The 22,466-nt window shown below is 38.8% G+C and overlaps 1 protein-coding gene across 5 annotated transcripts in view; it reads left to right on the top strand.

The window, feature by feature from the left end:
* TRIM66 (tripartite motif containing 66) overlaps positions 1–22,466 on the top strand; it is a 64,549-nt gene that overhangs the window by 15,248 nt on the left and 26,835 nt on the right. For all 5 annotated transcript variants that reach the window (XR_012660797.1, XM_075094760.1, XM_075094758.1 and 2 more), the window contains 9 exons: positions 1,592–1,695; positions 6,073–6,220; positions 12,874–13,006; positions 13,669–13,785; positions 15,596–15,710; positions 17,077–17,223; positions 17,368–17,485; positions 18,823–19,712; positions 20,709–20,870. Coding sequence is in view for 4 of the 5 variants with exons in the window: in XM_075094760.1 (XP_074950861.1) it covers positions 1,592–1,695; positions 6,073–6,220; positions 12,874–13,006; positions 13,669–13,785; positions 15,596–15,710; positions 17,077–17,223; positions 17,368–17,485; positions 18,823–19,712; positions 20,709–20,870 (1,934 nt within the window). In the remaining variant the exon portion in view is untranslated. The remainder of the gene's footprint in view (positions 1–1,591; positions 1,696–6,072; positions 6,221–12,873; positions 13,007–13,668; positions 13,786–15,595; positions 15,711–17,076; positions 17,224–17,367; positions 17,486–18,822; positions 19,713–20,708; positions 20,871–22,466) is intronic.

Raw genomic sequence — 22,466 nt, 5'->3', positions numbered from 1 at the left:
ATTCTGTTGTAAATGCAACCTTGGAAAATAGTGAACAATGTACTTTTGCTTTTATAACAAGATTTGGGCTAAAAAGACCTAAGTCTCATGAAAACAGTTCTGAGTAAGATGTCCTCTTCAAAGGAGATGTAACGGAACTCAAAGTGTCTTCAAAACGTTTATGAATGAGAGTGAATGTATTCAGACATCTGACTGCATGGTGCTTTTGTCAGAAGTGGTAATGTGGGAGGGGTTTGGGGTTTGTGTTTCTGTATCAATGTAAATTGCTGCTGTTAAAATAACAGTAGCCCAGTTCTGAAAACGGGAGTCACTCAAGGTTAGAATTGTGCACCTGGCCAGGGACTGCAGGAGCCGTGTCCTGAGGGCAGGTAATACTACGCACCTGGAAAACATGAGTGTCTCTGATAACTGTCTAATGCAAAGAGTAATAGACATCCTAAGATGTAATTAATCTACAGGACACTATCCTTACTAAAAAATAATTTTAGTTAAGGAAAAGAGAACATTGGATGTTGTCAGTCCAGTAGAAAGTCATAATTGATCTTGCTTTTAAAATCGTGCTTTAAGTGAGTTTGCATCATTTAGGTGTGGAAAATACTGCTGTTAGTGATCATAAACAGATCACTTGGCAAGGTGAGCATAGCGCTGAAATTCTGTTCATAGAATGGAAAAAATTAGATAAAGAAGGACTTGATAAGTTAAAAATAGACTGACGCACTACCACCATCTCTAAAGAACTGGATTCACAGCTACAGCAGTTTACAGAAATGTGGTGAGAAAGATGCATACTCCTTTTCAAAAAAACTTTAAAAAAAGCACGAGACCTTATAGAAAAACACAAGTCTTAGCCCAAGAAGTCTAGGAATGAAATAGCAGAGGTGCAAGAATGCAGGTGTGCAGTTATGGACACCTCCTTCAACTGTTAGTTCTCAGCTCAGGCAAACAGTAAGATTTATCCCAGCTGCGTTCAGTAGCTAATGAAGGAGAAACTGGTTTTGCTGCTCACACTGCTTGCTTTGCTTTGGGGGTGATCACATTTTGCCGCCTGTGGATTTGTTGTAATAGGTGATTTGCAATTCTGACTTTTACTTATGAAACTTTTTTTTATCCTTTACCTTTATTCTGACTTGGTACTTCTGCTAACAGCATGTTACTCCTCTTTCACTTCACTTGGATAGCATGCTGCACTGTAAAGCTAGTATTAAGCACTGTGTGTTTTATGCTTTGCTATACCTCTGGTAAGGTAAAGCTGGTCTAGAAGAACTGTGTCAAGTATTAGAAAGCACATGTAGATTTGTAACAAGGCAATTTGGTTTAAAGTGCAGCTCAGTTTTTATCAAAGCTGTAAGTCCTAATGATTCATGGGAATTTGGACATGCAGGTATCATTGATAAATACTGAAATAAGTAAACACAATTATAGCATATTTCTAGGGATTTGAAGAATGCCTTGGTTTCCTGGAACTAAGTGTGTCCATGTGATGTAAAAAAGCCAGCAATACTGAAATGTGGTTTACATAATTTCCTGGTTCACATGGCTGGTGTGCGTTGTTTTATTTGTGGTGGTTTTGTTTTTTTTTTAAAAAATGCAGGTATCCTTTCCTGCCCTGTGTGCAAACAGACCTGCTTTGCAAGGGACGTAGTTGAAAATTTCTTACTCAAGGACTTTCCCACTAGTAATTCAGCTATGGCAAAGGTAAGTGAAAACCACTAACTTGGGTGGCTTGTGAGTTGTTGAAACACTACCAGCTGAACGCTCTTTGAAAACAGAACAAACCCTGTATTGAACAACAGACTGTCTTATGGTTTGCTTATGCAGCGCTGCAATGACTTCACTCCTGGAGATGGACTTACTGCCTTCAGAGTACTTTTTTAACTATTTGAAGAATGAGTTTGATTCTATATACTTAAAATAGAGTTGATTAAAAAAATAACGTTACTAGTGGTGTAGGGCTGGATCTGTGACAATATATTAGGAAGATACTGAACCTCTTGGATCCCTCATTGTCCCCTTTCTGCTCTCAACACAAAGTAAACAGAAGCAGACTATTGGCTGAGTGGTTACACCAGTATTACCCATTAGATCCTGCAGGCAATTATAATTTTCTTTTTATCTGTTTCAATGATAAAATGGTCACATCATATTTCAGTTTCCCATTGGGGAATGGGTGCAAAGGGTAATTGGAAGGCATAGGATTACTACCTTGGCCTTGTAATTGACACTGCACATAGATGGGTGTCACTTCTGTTAAATACACAATTAACAGGCAGAACTATTCTTGCCGTTTTTTAGTTGTTACTACTTTGTGTTATGAGGAGGAGCAGAGAAAGGTGTGCATTTATGGCCCCTGTGTTACAAAACAGTATTCTACTATTTGCATGAATAAGACTGATTTCAGAATGTGGTAGTATTACCTGTAGCTGGGAGTTAAAACAGGTGCACACTTATCAAAACTATTCTGTAATCTGCTGACTGCTTTATCCAAAGTGGGATCCAAAGCAAGGGAAGAGTAACAAAGAAGCCAGGATACTGGACTTCACCTTCTGGACCAGCTCATGGACCTTAGTCTGGCTCTTTTGCACTTTTGATTCCTAAGTAAACTGGATAGCCACACTGCATATTCAGTTTCAGGGACTTTGGGTGGAGGGGAACACTTTTCCGACATGTAGGACAGAGGATGTATCTTTCCACTCCTCTTAACTCCTGTTGGGTCAGCAACAATTTGTTGGTCAGTTCTGTCCCATGCAGAAGGCTTGAGACCGCTTGAAATTGAGCAAGTGACTTGCCCAGTGACGACATTGCAAAAAAGTGTAGAGGGGATGTACTTCTTCCCTGTTGGTCGCTTCTGTGTTTCATTTCCTCCATTGTTAAAAAGAAAAGAACGTGTAACCTAATCCATGGAGTCTTCTGGGGAAATTAAAAAAATGAATGCAAGCAAAGTGTGTTTGCATCTTCTGGTATAAGATACTTGAAGAGGGAAACAAAACTTTATCTAAACCAGGAAGAGGTCTATTCACATGCGCTCTTCAAAGAGGAGAAGCAAATGCATAAGATATTGCTGAATGTTTAGAATGCACTTATTATACTGGGATTTCTTAATTACCATGACTCATATCATGTACCTTTCAATAAGAATTTATGTAGAAAGGAAATCAAATGGGAATATCTAATGTCTTCAAAAGCACTAGATTATTTTTTCAAACCTTCTTTAAAAGAAGGTTTTTCTTCTCTGTAATCCCTTAGGACTCCTAAAAGAAGTTCAGTAAAGCAGATTTCTCACTGGAGCATAGGAGTACCCTAGAGGGACTTGCAAACCTTCCTCATAGTTTTTGGTTACTTCCTTTTTATTAACAGTCAAGCCATGTAGCAGTGAAGCTTGCTTACTTTTTTTTAACCACCCCCACACCGCCCAAACTAAAGCCATAGTTTTACCATCAGTGATATCAAAGGAAGAAGCACCAGCTTATCTAACTGAGACACAGCTCAGCTGCCATTATTTTCTTAATTTACCTAATATGTTCAAATGGGAATCTGTCAGAGCTTGTAACAATGTGTTTGGAAGCAAGATGTTTCTTAGTGTGTGAGATAGTGAAGCATAAATGATAGAATGTGCTATATACCAGCAGCAGGAGTTTCAAAAATATGCAATTCAGAATATCTTGCCCAAAAGCCCATTTTTGCATCATAAATAATGTAACTCTGGGAACACTCTGCAACTTAAAAGTAATGTTAACACAGTACAGTGTCAATATAAGTTCTAGTCACACTGACAGATGGACAGTTACAGGTAAAGCTGTGATGAAGCAGTTTTGGTTATCACAGAGAGGGCAGAGCATCCTCCAACTTTTGTCCTGTTCCCTAATATAACCTTCATGGTTATATTTTAAATTAATACTTCTTGTTATATAAAAAGCTTTGCTTCCCAGAATAAATACCCTTGCATTTTGGGTCTATAAGCTGTATTAGGTTTTTTGGTTTAAATTATTACCTGTACCTTTTGGAAAACATTGTTGATAAGCAAATAGCTAAACTGGCAGAATGGATTACACAAATACTTCCCTGCTTAGACAGTAAAACACATTTAAAACTTTGCTTTGTTGTCCTATTGTCAGGAATTGCCCAATGTCTTTGAAAAGATTGGGAGTACTTAGAAACTCTTGACAATGAGTGAAATTCCAGCCCCACTGAAGGAAATGGTAAAATAATTTCAGGAGAACAAAATTTTTTCTTCTTGTGCAGAAGTGAATCAGAACTTGACTCACTTGCATCTCAGAATTTAGGTGTATATAGATGTTCCGCTTAATGCCATGATGACCAGCAGAGAACTGTGATTGGTTTTCTTTCAGGCTTTCTATTCCCCAAGATACTGCAAAGAGAAACTCTTCTATTAAATTCACCAGGGCTTGCATCAGGGCTTATGTGCTGAGCACATGCTGCTATATCCTTCTCTTCATGTTTCCCATCAGAATAGTTGGGATGCATTTGTAACTGAACTGAATTGAAGATAAGCTGATGCCCAACAGAAAGGACACCACAGGAAGTAATTTCGCGATCTATTATTAGTTGCTTGAGTAGCCCTGAGTAGCAGCAATATTCAGGGACTATGCAGAAGTACAGTAGATATATTGTAACCCTGCAGGAAATGTTTGAGTTTGATAAACTGGTGGCAAGTCCACCATTATGGTAAAATTACTTCACTGTGTTCGCTCTGCCCATTAGTACCTATTTGTGGCTATTGTAAGTCAAAACCATTAATACTAGGAGTTTTCAGACAGGGTATTTTATGCCTAGTGCAAATCCTTTTTAAAAGAAGTATCATTATAGCTATCTTGAAATAACTCTTGAGTTCATTCTGGATACCAAAGATCAAATTACTCACTTAATTTACATGCTCTTTTATTCATTTCCCCCTCAGTGGCATCTCCAGACACCATGGCCTATATAACAAAGGGCATTTCCTAAATTGTTGAATCAATAGAGATGATAGTTAATTAAGGTTTCTAGTTCTTCTCATGTTCCTGTGTCTTATGTTTCCAGTTCACCACATGTGATATCAGTATATAAATTGAGCTCACTTCTGGTCACGTCTTTAGAGAATAGGAATCAAGTTTTACATTAATAGTGTGTGGGTGTCCCCATATTGTTTTCTAAATTGCATTACCATTGGCATGTTTTTAATGTATTTTTTCTGACAGTTAACACTGTATCAGAGTGGTTCATACAATGCTAAAGCAAATAGAGTAAGCTCTAACTTTAAATAACGCAATGTAGATTTAGATTAACTCTGCTGAAGTAGCTCTGATTTACATTCATATACACGAAAGCAGAAGTGGATTCTAGCCTATAGATTTTTTTAGTTTGTTAATAAATATTTAGCAATGGCCAGAAATTAAAGAATGACTCTGAAATGATATGGTAAAATGGTTCTGCATAATGTGATTAGAAAGGAAATGGTAGTTAGATTAAAAACTTTTTGACAGACTGTTTTACTCTTTTTAACATTTCACATATTTACTCGACAACCTAGACTATCTTTTGTGAGGTAGAAAACATCTGTCTCTATCCATCTATATATAAAAGAAAGGTGTAATCTCATTTGTTGTGTTAAAGCCATTAGTAAGTAGTACAACAGTAACAGAAACGGATTACAAAGCACACCACTCATTTTCAAAAGTAACTTTTAACCTAACCCTCCTTACCTGAAATCACAAGTCTTATTTCATAGTTTCATGGCTTTTCAGTTTACAAGAAGCAGGTCATTATGATTATTTCTTCTGACTTCACATGTAATATGGACCCTAGAATTTTGCACAATAATTTTTGTATCATGTCATAATTATGCTTGATTGTGCTAGAACACATAAAGACAACTAATTTGATTTAAGAGCTTCAGATCTTAATTTTATTATGTTCCCCTTTACAACAATAACCAGGCTCTTAAAATCACTTGAATTGCATTAGTCTGAGGAAGAAAAATATTAAGCTTACCGATCTGAATCATAGTCTATTAAAGATAACAGTCTGTGTGGCTAATTTTTTATGCATGTATGTAATTGCACTTTTTGTTCTTAGAGCTGCTCCATGTGTGAAGAGAATAGATCTGCTCACAGTCTCTGTACAAGCTGCAATAAGTGGTTGTGCAGCTCATGCACAGAGGAACACAGACATGGCAAGGAAACTGGAGACCGCTTCCTGTCTGCATCCCTGAAGGGCTGCACAGGTACTAAAAATGCACTTTGAAATTCTGTTTCTTCTCAATTAATTTATTCAGTTGAAAAAGGAGCAGTTGCAGGCTCTGTGCCACAGACACCATGCTCTCTGTGTGTGACTTGGAAGGATAGGTATGTGCCAATGAGAGATTATGTGACTCTTCTATAACTTCAGGGCCAATGCCACAATCAGCATTTAACAGTATTTTAAAAATTTTGGATACTTGTGTTTCACAGAGACTGTATTTTCCATATGCTTTTTCAGTTCTACAGAGTGATGGATTAGGGTTTGGTAGGCTACAGCAACAACAGGCCTTGCCCTTTCAGTATTTCTGTCCTCTCTTGGGTAATTTCCTCTGGGGAAACTACCATAAAGCAATTCCTGTGCTTATGGACAAGGTGTGGCAGGGAAAGCCACTGGAGTGAAACATGTGGTTCCTGAGTATGACCACTATATTGCCATAGGCAAGCACAAATGAAGCCCACTGGCAAATATGTCTCATCCCTATACAGTGATGAACCACAGAAAGGATTGTCATCTCCTATTACTGCTCATTATTTTCTTTACTTATATGCCAGACATCTGCTGAGGACTGTGCTAACCTAAACTTACATAAGCAATTTGTAACCTAAAATAAGAGTTTTGCAATTTTATACAAATAATAATAATTATTATTTTATACAGTTATTTGGGCTATAGGGTTTGTACTGCACTGTTATTCCTCTTCACAAGGAAGACGAAGGACAGAACATGGAATAAACATATGTGTAGCCCACTAATTGTACTTTTTTGGGTTTTTTTTGGCTTTAGGATTTTGCTTGTAGAAGCCTATACTTTATGCTTGCCATGGAGTTCTTTTAAGTCCTGGGTGCTCATATCAGAGTTTGAGGCGCTTGAGACATGATACACTGTTGCCAAATAGAGTGTCAACAAAAAAAAAAAGTGTGTAAGAATATCAATAATTAAAAAGCACAGATGACATTTAAATGTTTTCTGGGTCTTTTCTAGAGAATAATATAAACTGAAGTCCCCTCAGTCCTCCCTCAAATGCCCTGATTGTATGGACAATATGTTTTTCTTCTTGAGTTCACAGCAAGATAAGGACTGTGGTTTTGAGGCTCCAACTGTTTATAATTTCATTTCACTTAGAGTAAAATTACCAGCTCATATTATTGACATATAATGATAAGAAAATATACCTGTGGCTTAGTTGTGGTTTTGTGGGTGCTGTACAAAGAAAAAAATGCAAACATAAAAACTAAAATTATTTCTTATTTTTTGAGTCCCAAATTCTGTGTGCTGAAAATATATGAACAAGGAGGTTGGTAGTGTATATATAGGCTAGTTAATCTAAAAATTATTGGAGATATAATCTGTGCTTTTTAAATTATTTTATGTATATGTTATTTATTTAGGACATAGATATCCCCATAGGATATTTCAAAGAAAGCAAATGCTAGGATATCCTGCAACCCAGGCTGATAATTTTTTTTTCCCTTTCTTTTCTGGAAGTAAAGCATCCTCTCTGTTCAGATTCAGTAGCCACCTTCAGTCTGTGTATGATGCTTCTAAACAGCAGCCACCTTCTTTGTAGGCCCTTGTAACCATAATCATAGAATCATTAAGGTTGCAAAAGATCTCTAGGATTGTCCAACCATCAACCCAACACTACCATGTCTCCTAAACCATACCCTGAAGTGCCGCGTCTACATGTCTTTTAAATACCTCCAGGGATGGTGACCCACCACCTCTCTGGGCAGCCTGTTCCAGTTCCTGACCACTCTTTCAGTGAAGAAATTTTTCCTAATATCCAGTCTAAACCTCCCCTGATGCAGCTTGAAGACATTTCCTCTGGTCCTATCGCTAGTGACTTGGGAGAAGGACCAACACCTACCTCAGTATGACCTCCTTTCAGGTAGTTGTAGAGAGTGATAAGGTCTCCCCTCAGCCTCCTCTTCTCTAGACGAAACAACCCCAGTTCCCACAGCTTCTCCTCATAAAACCTGCTCTCCAGGTCGTTGCGCTTCTCTGCGCTTCTCTGGACACACTCCAGCAACTCACTGTCCCTCTTGTAGTGAGGGGTCCAAAACTGAACACAATATTCAAGGTGTGGTTAAGAGACTCTTTATCCCACTGACCTTGCACCTTTAAACTGTTCTAACTTCTGCTGTTTGCTTTACAAGGGCCAGACTTTCTTCTGTCATCTGAAAACTGTAAGATTCCCTGTGTCTGAAATGAAGTAGGGAAAAAAAAATGCTAAACACATTGAATCCTGCCTATTCTTGTTCATTTAGGTAAACAATTTCTTCCTTGAGTGGCAGAACTGAAGGAACCTGGCTTCCCTGGGAAACCTTTCTTTCTCTTTCTTCCTTCATGATACCTGTGGTTCATGTAACACATCTGATCACTCCCTGCCATGCAGAACCTGCAGCTCTGTCACAGTTTCTCCTCCACTTTGCACATCCTCTTGCTTCCTTCCTGGGCCATTGGCTGCCTGCTGGGTGAGACCCAGCTCATGCAGCTGAACGGCTGAGCTGGCTGCTAGGCAGCACCCTCAGCCTGGTGACTCCTGAGGTCATGCTGTAGACCAGTGTGCCAAATTAATGTGATTTTTGAGACCTTTACCCTTCATCCAAATTTGTACTTAAAAGTTAAGCATGTGGGAAGGAGCAGGACTAGGTTGGGACAGAAAACCACCATATTGTATAAGAAGAAAACAATTTTAAAATAGCCTGATTTCTTTTTCCTACTGCGCATCCTTTGTGAGTCTGAAGTAAAGGCCCACAGAATGAATGCTGCTGGTAGGGGATTCCCTGTGAGGGCTTCTTGGTATTGGAAATGGCTCCATTCTTGTTTGGAAACAAATTTGTTTTATTGCCCTCCATAGCACTCTCTAACATCTGGTAGCTTGGGGTGTGTATGTGTGCTAGTTAGATGCTTACTGAGAACTGGAATGGGAAGTTACGAGAGTGGTCTGTGTCACAGTTGTTCAGCTAAAAACGGTTACTGAACTCCTTCATTGAAAAACAGATCTTATTTTCTCAGCACGAAAGCAGATAAATAGCACAGACTGGACATCATTTTGATTCCCTCCCCTGCCCAAAGTTCCCACCAACATTTATATATTGTATGGTTGCTCCAGTGTATTCTTGTTAGCTGAACTACTTCTAGAGGTACTATCAAAAATTCCAGTTCTCTTGTGAGTGCCAGACTATTACTGCTCATTATGAATATGAAGAGATGCTGAGATGTGGTTCACAGATGGGTTAAACTGCACTACTTGCAGGTTTTCACAGACACTGATTTTTTTCTGACAGTTAAAAAACCCAAAGTAAAATCAACCCCAAAAAACCGCCAAAAACTTCCTGGTTCTGTGACCACAAGATGTGAAAATGTTGAAATCTGCTTCTGGAATGAATTTGCTGAGCACTGGAGAACTAGGTGCTTAGAACATGAGCCAAAGCTCTATGACAGTTTAAACGGCAGTCCTGGAGGAATAATCTCTGAAGAACAAATCTTTCACTGGAGGGCTCTGCATTAGCACTAGGAATAAGTGAACTTTATTAAGTTCAAAGTTCTGCAGAGCTCTTCTACTGCTTAAAGTCATAAAACCAGAACCCCTTGCTCCTCAAGTCCCAACTTTCTCAAAAGGATATTCAGTATTAGTACAGACTCTTTCCTTGTTAAGTGGAAATCTGTGCTTTGCAATTGAGTAGAAACAACCCTTTTGCCAAAACTATGTTAGAAGTAAATGACCTGGTACTGACATACTAACTATTTATAGGCTAGTGCACAAATGGAATAATTTTCTCTTTGCTATGCTATCCTTTTCTTTCAGTGTCTTGAGGTTGAGTATGAACCTACCAAATCAAAGTTGTAGTCATTGCAGATTATGCAAGTTGACCGAGGACTCTATTAGCCAAGATGAGGTTGCTTTTCCAAAGTGGGCATTAGCTGGTCAGAGGAACAGATTTAAAACTTTCTGTTAATCATTCAAGAGATTCACCTGAGATAAAGAAAATACAGGCTGTAGAAAATGGTGACTCAAATCATGTTAATTCAGAATTTAGGGCAAGTGAACTTTTCCTGTTCTTCAAGTGAGGTTCTTTTCAAGCAGCTAACATGGATAGTTGTGGTTAAGATGTCTGCTCCTAGAAAAAAAACAGGCTTGTGCTCTTGTTTAGTGTCTGATTTGTAAGAATTCAACTTATTTTAAAACTGAAGAGTGTAGCCCTGAGCTGAGTATAAAGTAGGTTGAGAATACCATGTCTCAGTGACAGTTCTCACTGATATGTCAACTGAATCAGAGAATTAATAGTGGCAGAGGCTGTGGGTCTGTGTTGTAATTAGATAACAGTGATTTTTATCCTTAGTTTGCATGTGAAATCTGCTTGTCTCTTAAATCTGATACAGTACTAAAAACCCCACTGATTTCTCTGGGATGATTATAATCACCCAAACGCTAAAAAAGCCTTCAGGGAGAGAAAAATGGAGAAATCATTATATAAGATTGTGAGTAGGCATCGTTATACTTGGACCTTATAGACCACACCTCCTTATAAGTTGGAGTTTAATATGGACAATTTGATCCTGTTTTCAGAAAAACAGCTTGCATGCTCTGCAGGTGCTGAACACTTAGCTTTGGCTTTTCCAACTCATGAAAATTGAGATAGTTATTATGGGCTTTTTATTTTTCTTTTAAAAGATATATGACCTCATAGGGGAGGAAAAGATGATCTTCGACATCCACCTTGGTTATACACTGGTTATACAACCTGCTTGGTTACATATTATTTGCATTGTCAGCCGCAGCTTTTCATGCAAAAGTACATATTTCCAGTACAGTCAGAAAAAATTTGCTGTCGAGGTGAGTTCAGTTTATACCTTCACAGAAACAAATATTGGAGTGGGCTAAAAAGCCTCTGATCCAATTTCCTCTTTTAATAATGCTATCTATTAGCATTTGATTCAATGATAATATAAAACAATAAACTTTCCTGAATAATAAAGCATGATACTGTAGGAAATAATTCATAACAATGTAAACTAAGTAATGCTGTTACGTAAAAATCTTGGCCTAATATGTCACAAAATATCTTCTTGCACATTACACTAAGAAGGTGGAGGGGAAACCCAAATGAACTGGAGGAAGTAAATCAACCATCTCAGAAATATTTAGAGTAGGCAACAATCTAAAAAGTAGGAAATTGGGCATATTTTCTTTAGAGTATGGCATGGGCTTTCTCCATATTTTCATTCTCTTTGTCAGCGATCAGATTTTCTTAGGCTTTCTACATCTATATTGTGCATTTTTCTATTTGAAAATAAACTGACTGAATTCGTATAGCTTGCTGTACGCTGTGCGTCTCTGTATTACTTCAGAGGCTTGATTCTATAAAAGGCTCCATTTTGCTACCGGATGAGAGCATGGTCCCTGCCACAAGCTGTTTTTTATAAATATTTAGATAAGTAAGATAGGTTTGGTGTGGGAAAGTTGAAACATTTTTCTCATTTTATATGAGCAAATAACGATGTATAAATAAGTAATATTTTTATTTCCTTTAAAGTTTGTATCAATAAGCATTATCTAATGATTATTTTTTTGTTTAATTTCTCATGTGTTGGTAAAGAGTAGTGGAATAGTGTCTCTGTAGGAATACTTTGAGGATGCAATCCTGTGCTTTTCTTGTTCTCACTGTATATGTCCCTTTGTGCTAATTATGTTGATGGTTTTGTGGACAGAGGATTTCAACATTGACCTGCATAAATCTGTCACTGTACTTTAGCACTACTTGTGCTTTTTGACCAAATAAACCAAAGAAAATAATGTTTTTCACCAGTAATAATGATGGGTGGTCCTTACCCTGGTTAATAAAATAAGGCTCTGGAGTCTGCGTTTTTTGGGACCCAAGAAACAAGCTTCCCCCTCCCTGCCTTAACTATTAATGTGGATGTCTAACTTCAGTGGAAGGGGTTTTTTTTGAATTTTTTTTGTTGACAGTGTTCCTTCATTCTAAAACAATTCTACCATATCCAGGAAAGAAGGCAAGAATAGATTGTACAGGAGCAATGCTCCCATTTTACATATCCACTGTCCACTTTTACTCTTCACCACATTACTCTTTAGAAAATCCTTTTTAAGAACAGGTTTTAGCACCTAATATAAATTTCCCCTAGCTGATGAAGTCTATGTAACTGCATTTATGACAAACAAAAGTTTGAAAAACAATTCCCCATGTGACTTTTTAAGAACAAAGGATTTCCTTGCTTCTGCTGTAACTTCAGGTTTATTTAATATATTTGCTTTTCTACATTTTACAATCAGGTTTTGTTGACTGGTTTGCCAGACCAGGGCATTCAAAGTCATGAGGCAGGTGCCCAAAATCATAAGAGATATTTAAAACTCATGTGAGTTTAGAGGACAATATGTATTTGGTTTGATGACTTTTTTCTGAATCCCTTTGATGTGCTCAGTTTGTAGGATGTATAAGGCCAGGAAAAAAATATGAACAAACTCTACTTCATATAATCAGATAGTTCCAGGGTCTGGGTCTTTTAAAAATAACTTCAAGACTTCCAATAAAAATGTGAGAGATTAGCAACCCTTTTTCTGAACTATAATAGTAGTCGTTGTTGATGACACCATTGCTTTATATTCCTCAGCAACTGAAGATGAAGCAAGTGAGTTTTCCTTATTTTGTCCAGTGCACACTCAAGAGCAACTCAAGCTGTTTTGTGAGACCTGCGATACCCTTATGTGTCGCAGCTGCCTTCTGACAGAGCATAAGGAACACAGGTACCACAGTATGATTGCTTAGTCATAATCCTGTCTAAAACTGTAGCTAATTTAGATTTAAGACTGTTCATCTGTATTTCCTCTCAGCTGAAGCTGTAGGCTGGTCCAAACTTAAAAGCCACAGCAAACGCAGTTCAGTTGTCTTATGCCCAAGCAGTGTAACACATGTGCTACTGAATCCCTCACTTCTCTCAGCAGTGTGTACCTTCCCAATTGTATTGTCTGCCCAGATACTATGTATGCATGCATACAGTTCCTTGTGATTGTGCTTGTGGTTCTTCCTCGTGATTGTGCTAGTGAAAGGCACAAGCTGAACTCAATACATAGCACAGTTCAAATACTTGGGTTTGTCTTTATCAAAGACATTATGACTGTACAAGACTAGAGTTACCAACGCTTAAACATGCTGCTTGCCCATGGAAGTGTGTGAACCATGTAAGGAACTGTCTATACACAGTGACACTTTGTGAGATGAGATGAGCCTGCCTGTGTGAGGAGCGATATGGTTTAGCTGTCACAGAGAACATTTGTGGTAGGAAAGAAGCAGGGGACCATGTCCAGACAGGTATTAAGGTAGCTGGTCCCCTAAGCTTATCAACTGATAAGTAGATTACTTATCGACAATAAAAAACATGCTGTGAGAATTTCTCCTTCTTCCACAGGTTCAGACATCTTGATGAAGCTTTGCAAAATCAGAGAGTTATCCTGGAAAATGTCATAACTAAAGTGGAAGAGAAAAGGAATGGGATTCAGGTCTCAGCTAAACAGATTGAAGACAGGTAATTGCTGTGCATTTTTTTTTCATGAAAGTAAGTGATCAGTAAAGATATTATTTTCACTAAATGTAGGTGAACAGCAGTAAATGCAGATGCTATATTTTTTTTTTTCTTGGACGGTAGGAAATAATAGGAAGATTAAAAATATCAAATTCTTGTTTAAGTGGTACTGACAAGTCATGGCATTGTAATACATGATTCCATAGCCCTTATAAGGCATGTGACAGCTGACTTGAGTTAAGATTTTTTTTTTTTGTATAATCTGTTTCCAAAGTAGAATTCAAAAAGATTAGTAATAAAGGCTATTTTAAAAATACCTTATTTCTTCAAGGAACCTCAAAACAAGCTGTGATTCCAGTCAAGACTAGTATAATGTTGTGGTTTAACCTGAAACCAGGACATATAAAAATGAAAATATTTCATTATATGAACTGGATTAAAGCTACTGATTATGTATTTGTTAGCTGTTGGATCTCTCCTCTGCATTAATAAAACCATTTCAAACACCTTGAAAGAGTACAAATCTATTTATACTGTTTATAGTCTAGTATAGAGTGAATATTTTTTGGATATGGCTTCTGTGTGTATTTGACAAAGAATTTAAGACTGCTTTTGGCATAATGTTTGAGAGAGTCAATCAGCATTAGCATGTCACATCGAGAGAGCAGGGCTCAGCGTCTCAGTGTCCATATGGAGATCAGTGATGAGTGGTGTCCCTCAGGGGTCCATACTGGGACCAGTAATGTTTAAAATCTTCATCAGCGACATAAACAGTGGGATCAAGTGCACCCTCAGCAAATTTGCAGATGACCCCAAGCTGAGTGGTGAGGCTGACACCCCTGAGGGACAGGATGCCATCCAGAGGCACCTGGACAAGCTTGAGAAGTGGGCCCAGGTGAACTTTGTGAGGTTCAACAAGGCCAAGTGCAAGGTCCTGCACCTGGGTCAGGGCAACCCCCTGCATCAAGACAGGCTGGGGGACGAAGGGATTGAGAAAAGCTGGACATGAGCTGTCAATGTGCACTTGCAGCCCAGAAAGCCAACTGTGTGCTGGGCTGCATCAAAAGAAGCATGGCCAGCAGGTTGAGGGAGGTGATTCTGCCCCTCTGCTCTGCTCTGCTCTGGTGAGACCCCATCTGCAGTGCTGCATCCAGCTCTGCAGTCCTCAGCATTGGAAAGACATGGACCTGTTGGAGCAGGTCCAGAGGAGGGCCACAGAAAATGACCTGAGGGCTGGAGCACCTCTCCTGCGAGGACAGGCTGAGAGAGTTGGGCTTGTTCAGCCTGGAGAAGAGAAGGCTTCAGGGACACCTTATTGCAGCCTTTGAGTACTTAAAGGGGACTTACAAGAAAGATGGGGACAGACTTTTTAGTAGAGCCTGTAGCGTTAGGACAGAGTAATGGTTTTAAGCTGAAAGAGGGTGGATTTAGACTGGATATGAGGAAGAAATGTTTTACAATGAGGGTGGTGAAACACTGGACCAGGTTGCTCAGAGAGGTGGTAGGTGCCCCATCCCTGGAAACATTCAAGGCCAGGCTGGACGGGACTCTGAGCAGCCTGCTCTAGTTGAAGAAGTCCCTGCTCACTGCGGGGGACATTGGACTAGGTGACCTTTAAATGTCTCTTCCAACCTAAACTATTTAATGATTCTGTGTTTGAAGAGAAGTGTGGGAGAACTTATGGGAAATGATGCTACTTTCATTGGAGTTCTCTTGCATTAGTTAGATCAGTTCTTGTAACAGGTAACTACTAAGCTCTTAATAAATGACATATCAGTTGGCTCACCCAGGTATGTGTATCTCTTACCCATAGGTTGCTTGAAGTAAAACATTTATACAAAACAGTAGAGAATCAAATAAAAATGGCTAAGATGGTTTTGATGAATGAAATCAGCAAACGAACAAACATCCTTCTTGAAGAACTTGAAGTAAGTAAGGCTAGTTTCTTTGATTCCTTGGGAAATTAAACTAAATTAAATTTAATCCCAGTATCAATGGAAAGAATATAGACTGTGAGAGTTATTGTCCCTTTGCTTATGTTTTAAAATATTTCTTTTTTATTTTCTGCAGAATTTTACATGGAATCAATGTATGACAAAGATTCAGGATGAAGTGGCAAAACGTTTACTTATCATGAGTTAACCACATTTTCTAATGCAGTTACAGAGAATATGTGTGCACCTTTTGAGTACTTATAAAACAAACCAGCTTCTGGTTTCAATGTTTAATTTGTAGAAGACTGCTAGCAGCACATTTAATATGCTGTTCTGAAAATAATCTTCTGGTCTACTTTCTGTAACAGAGCCAGCAGTTTTGACTCTTCAGTTTTTGGGTGCCCAGTTGAAGTATATATTATTTTATTTTGAAATGTGCTGAGCACAAAAATTGCTATCAGATCTGATCAGAATTTCTAATTCTCAGTTATTCTTGGGTAATTTTAGCAGGTATGGGAAAGACAAGACACTCGGCACTTGCTGGCTAGCTTTGAACTTATGTATTTGACTCAAATATGGCTACTCAGCTAAGCAGCTTTACAAAAAAAAAGAAACATATATTCTCATTCAAGTATTATTAAACATTAAGTAAATTCAATGTTCATGTTTTTGACAATATTTCAGTCTATAACCACAGCCGAACTGTGCATACAATTGAAGTACATGCACAGTGGTCTGTTGAAGTGCATGTATAGGGCATCAGATGAAATCGGGAGGTTCAGATCAAACAAGGGCAGATAGTTCTTCACATAAATGGTAAATAAGTGTGGAACTCCTTGCTGCAAGATATTGCGTGTGGTTCAAAAGTGATTAGACAAATTCATAGAAAAATACACTGAGGGTGATAATGTAGCCTCTGTCTTTGTGGCCCCTAAGTCATGAATTGCTGGAGACTGGAAGACCATTCTGAGGAAATGCTGCATGCTATCCCTCTTTTTATGTTCTTTCTTGGGTCTCTTCTGTTGTGTATTGTAAGAGACAAGAAAGCAGTCCAGGTGCAAACTTGATCCAACTTCTACAGCTTTCTTGAGTTACATTATTCTTTTAAACTAAGGTCAGAATGATGTAGGTTGTTTGCTCCTGAGGAAGTCATTGTTCTTCCTGAACAATCTCATGTTACAACATATTAAATTCAGACATACCTTTTGAATAGGATTTGCTTTCTTTTTTATGATTGGTGGTTTAAAGAGATTCCAAGTAGCAGTGTCCCTGCAAATAATGCATAATGTAGTGCCAATGACTGTATGTGTTCTGTGTAACTGAAGAATGAAAACCATCTTCTACTGATTCACATTAACAGAAAACCATCAGTCAAAGGAAGCAGAAATTGGAGCAACAACTGCAAGGTGTGGTGGTTTTAAGCAGACAGGTAGAACATGTGCAGAACTTCATCAGTTGGGCAGTGTGCAGTAAAAACAGCATCCCATTTCTCTTCAGTAAAGAACTGGTAAAGCAATACTTATTTTCTCACTAAATTGAAATTGTGCAGTAAATGTGAGAACTATTTTAAGTATTTAATGTTTCTCAAATAGAACATTTTTCATGATCTTATAATTGTGAATAAAATCATCATCCTTTGATTTGTCACCAGATTGTATTTCAGATCCAGCGCTTGTTAGAGACAAACTGTAACACAGATGTAGGCCCTCCTCTGAAGATCAGATTTACTTGGGATCCCTCCTACTGGACTAAACAACTGTCCAATTTGGGTAAGAAAAATATAGTGTTGTTTATTAGGCAAGTGCCCAAAGGTAGACAAGACAGATATAGACAATATAGTACTTCCTAAAGTGCTCGCCTTTCTTGTTTTGACTTCCAGTTTTGTACCTCGTCACATTCTGAAGAAAAGTTGATGCATCTGAACTTTCCTGTTTTTCCCTCCAGTTATATCAACTCACCTATTAAAAGACATCATTATATATAAATACGACCTATAAACATTACCTAAAAACACACTGCATAAATATAATCTTTGATGGTCTTACAAAATCACAATGTAAGAACACAACTACTATTCTAGTGGAAACACTGTGCAGGACTAAACAAATAACTTTTAACTGAAATTACTTAAAATGTAGCCTCGCAGGCTTTCTTGACTTTGCCCAATATATTTGAAATTCAGTTCCATCCGAGCAAGCAACAGCTCTGTACAACACTATGACTGCAGCAGTCCTGAAAGGCATACCCTAGGTGAAATGGAGTATCTGCAGTGGGCCTTGTGCTGTTTCCTCTGCCTTACCCAGGGGCAGCTAGGCTCAGTCATGCCCATGCTCCTCAGATCCTTTAGTATCTTAGTGGCCAAGGGACCCGAGCAGTGCTTGAGACACTTACAATTAATGGGCACAAAGATGGCTCTAAAACATTGACTGTATAGTAAATTAGTGTTATTTATATAATGAATGTGCATACTGTGACTTTGTTTCCCACTAGCTATAAATTTCCCAAATGCAGTCAGTTTTTACAGTAAATTCAGTTTGGTGGGCCAACGAATGGTCTAAAATATTGGTTCTCTTCCCATTTTAAGATATTTAAAGCTAGATGGGGTAAAACACCATCAAAAGTATTACAGGGAATAATCTTCTCTTGACTAAAAGCATGGACAAGATCAGTTCATAGGTCACTTTTATTTCTAGCTTTTACGATTCTCACCAACGTAACATCAATCTCTTTTATTATTGTCACTTCTACCCTGGAAGCAGTCTTTTGTACCTCTGCTTATGGATGAGAAGATACACTCATACTTTAGTGAAAAATGAAAGTATAAGCCATATTTATCAGTTAAAATAAGTTGAGGTCAGTTTTTCAAAGCATTTGCTGGTAATTCAACCATGATTTCCACTGACATCAGTGGGAGTTTGGTGTGATTTTAAGTCACTGAAAAATCTTGAAAAATTTGTCTTGAAGGTGTGTTGAAGGACTGTTTGGATAGGATATTTGAATATCTCTTATATTTTAAATGAAGGCAAGGAAATGGCCATCGTTGACAGTTTTTATTGTGTAAATTTGTTAAGATCATAGAAGCAGGTAAATTTGCTGTTTTTTCCAGGAGGTTTCACTGTGGAAGGTGGACATATTTCTCACTCAGATGTGCTACTCTCTGGAAATGTGCAAGGATTACAGACCACCTTGTTTCATGGGCACCATTCACCAGCATTACAGGTGGAGCCTGCGAGTAGTCAGCCACATCAGTTTCCACCTGAAGTTCAGTGTTCTACGCCTGTGTGTTGCTCGCACTGCCTCAGCGTACCTCACCCAAACAAAGCTCAGCCTTCTCACCAAGACATAAACAGCCATCAGAATTTTCGACAACCTCCTGAACTGCATCAGCAGCACTTTCCTCTGCAGTACAGCATGCAGCAACATGACAAAGAGCAAAGGAGTGCTCCCCAGCCTACGAAGCTAACACAGTCTGGGCTGGAACAGCAGTCACAGTCAGAGCCAGATAATGTGTCTGGAAGGATGGGAAGGCACTTACCATCCCAGCAGCTGCAGCAGACTGCACCCCTGGGTTATGCTGTTGTATCACATGAGGCTCAGCAAGTTCATACGAGCCATCCACAGCCATTCCGCACTCAGGCGTCTTTGCAGACATCAGCTGTGCAAGTGCAACGTGGTCATCTCCAGAAGATAAAATCTAACCACTTGCAGCAGGCACCACAGCAGCAGCAGCTGCCACCAGCATCACCACCATCAGGTCACAATGAGAACACCCACAAACAAGTCATCCAGCAGAGCCTGGACATAATGCACCACCAGTTTGAACTGGAGGAGATGAAAAAGGATCTGGAGCTTCTTCTGCAGGCTCAAGGACAGTCCAGCTTGCAGCTGAACCAAGCCAAGCCACCTCAGCATGTTCAACAGACCATAGTTGGTCAAATCAACTACATAGTGAGGCAGCCAGCCCCAGTTCAGCAACAAATCCAAGATGAAACACAAGTAAGTTCTCTCAAAGTTCTTTCCTATTGTGTTTAGTCAATGTAAGCTCTGAAATGGGAGACACCTTTGAGATTTCATGTATTTGGCTGAAGTTACTGCTATTGTCTTGTCTATGTATTCAGCAGAGGCTTCATGCCTCATGCAGATTGGGCCAACATTTTCTGTAAAGTGCTGCATAAACAACCTGGATCCCAAAGATCTGAATCTCTAAATAGACAAGGTGAGAGGAGAATAAAAGCATTATCATTCCTACTTTGTGAATGGGTAACTGGAGGACTGCAGTAGTCTCACTCTCCATTTTGACTCCTTTTTACTGGAAACTTTAAGCCCTGGGTCCTTGAAAAAGATTCCCGTTTGATTCTGAATGATTAGCTAAAAGGGAGTGAACAACACCTTTTTTTCAGTCTGAGAGTTATTTCCCATTCTACTAGTAACTGCTCTTGCTACTGCATCATGTCCTTTAAGATTTTTATCAGTATTCATACATGCTGTTCTGTTAGAATTTTGTCAGCAGGGCTAATTTTTTCTCCTTTTTCTCTGTTGGTAAGAATCCCGCTTTTGAAAAAGCGACAATGCTTGGTGGTGAGCACCCAAACTACAAGGCAGATAAGGTGCACAATAAGATGGCTTTGAAACTCATTCAAAACAGTGGGGACTGCAGCAGAAAGGTAGCTGGGACTTCCCATTGTGTAAATTCTGTGGAGTTCCCACCTTAAATAACTCTCAAAGTGGCTTACCTGTAGGGGCAGATGGCGGGCTTTTGGAATAGCTGTACTTTTCAGCAGCTTTATTGATTTTCTTTTTTTAGTTCATTAAAGTTTGAAAGAAATCTTTGTCTATTCATTTATCTCTCTACTTGGGGTTACTTTGAACGTCTTTGTTGTTTTAGTCTTTCCAGTCTTGTCATATTGTGTATGCTGTGAGTTGATGTGAATTTGTTACCATTTTTCTCTCTGAGATTTTGAAACACAAAAAATTCTTAATTGTGATTTGTAGGTCTGTGAAAATTCCACTGAACTTGATGCCCAGAAGCCTGTAATTCCTCTTGACAAAAGGGATACCCCCTCCCTGTCACAGTCACTAGATGAAGAAGCCAGTGTTGGCAGTCAATCCTCTGAAGGCACGTTGCAACAATCGGCTCTCCATCCAGTGAGAAAGGTATAAAGAACTTTTTTTAAAAAAAGTATTTGAAAGGGAAAACATGATTTGATAATATTGAATATAATATGGCATTGAAATTTGCAATCAGGTTGGAAAAATTTAAATACAGTGTTGCTGTACGCTTCTATGGGAGAACTTATCTTGGGCCGCATATCTCCGGGACACAGGGCTCTACCCACCCTGGGGACAGTGATGCACAGACATCAATATGATGGATGCAAAATGTCCATTTATTTAGCTGCGTCACACGCTTATATAGCTCTTGCGCTTCCTGTTCCTGCCACTCCTATGGGGAGGAGTCTATCTTTCCGTCACATCCCGTGATCTTCCGGTCGCCGATCCCTGTCTATTCCCCTACAATGCAGTAAAGGTTGACAAAATGGCATGTAAATCTTGGAGGACAGTCATAGCCTAACCTAGTGTGCATCTCCCAGTAAGATGCCTATACACTGTGCTGTAGCCAGTATCAGCAACAGTTCTGTAAGCTGGTAGTATTGAGATCTGGCTGGCATGATTGTTAAGCATGAACTGGTAAATAAATAGAAGACCTATTTCTTCACTGAATAAATTCTGTCCAGTCCCTATCTCAGGGCTTGCTAACTATCATACTAACAGCAGTTAATGTGGGGTGGTGGGGGTGGGGGTGGGGAAGAGAGAAAAAAAGAGTTGGAGATTCTGATGATAACAGGTCTGAGAAACATCCTTCAAAAGAGTTGCCCCAGAAATAACACTAATTATTACTAAAGGTGTGGTGTCTGAAAGGGATATAATTCTCCTTGTTTGTGCATAAGCAGAAAAATCAGAGATTTCTGTATCTAGACTATTTCAGCACATAATAGAGCCATGCTTTTATCCTTCCACCTACTGGGAGGCACCAGCTATTGAAGAAGCAGCATAAACAAAACCAGGAGGGCTCATCTTTATCAGTAGATCCTTGCTGGCTCTGGATATCACCTGTGCATTTGAGGCAGAGAAGTGTATGCTTTTGTGCAGAAAGCACAGGTGTGTCTGGTTTTTTACTAGTTTCCTGGTACCTCTGCAAGAAATGAGGACATTCAACAGCTACAATACCCCATCTTTGCTTGTATTTATCTCTTGTAATGTGCTGTTTGGGATGAAGCCATAATGTACTGACAGCTCTGGCAATGGCTAATTAGAAATGATGAAGGGAAACAGCACAGTAAGTTAACCCTTGGAATATGTTCTTCATGTATGCTGTTTAAAGATGTCTGACTGCTTTTGCTAACAATTAGATTAAATCTAGGTTTAAATGGGAAATTGGTCCCTATTTAAGAACAAGGGGATGAGTCTATTAATTTTCATCTCTGTTTCACCTGCTTAATTATTTTCATGCTCATCTTCAGACAAAAAATTCTGTATAGGTGTTCGTCCATTTACTTTCATATGGCATGTATTCAGAACATTTCATCTCTAAAGTTCTTGGAGGACATGGAAAAAGTGAATGTGGAGAAATCTAAAATGCTGCACTTGGAAAATATGGTAGAGAAAATGGCTAGAGAAACCTTTTGCTACCTGGAGAACTGTATTCTGCCTTTTGGAGAATAATTGGTATTGGACTCTTGGTCTTGTGTT

The sequence above is a fragment of the Phalacrocorax aristotelis genome, chromosome 5, assembly GCF_949628215.1.
Source record: "Phalacrocorax aristotelis chromosome 5, bGulAri2.1, whole genome shotgun sequence".
In the NCBI taxonomy this organism is placed as follows: Eukaryota; Metazoa; Chordata; class Aves; order Suliformes; family Phalacrocoracidae; genus Phalacrocorax; species Phalacrocorax aristotelis.
The sequence above is the reverse complement of the archived record's forward strand: the minus strand, read 5'-3'. Positions and strand labels throughout refer to the sequence as shown.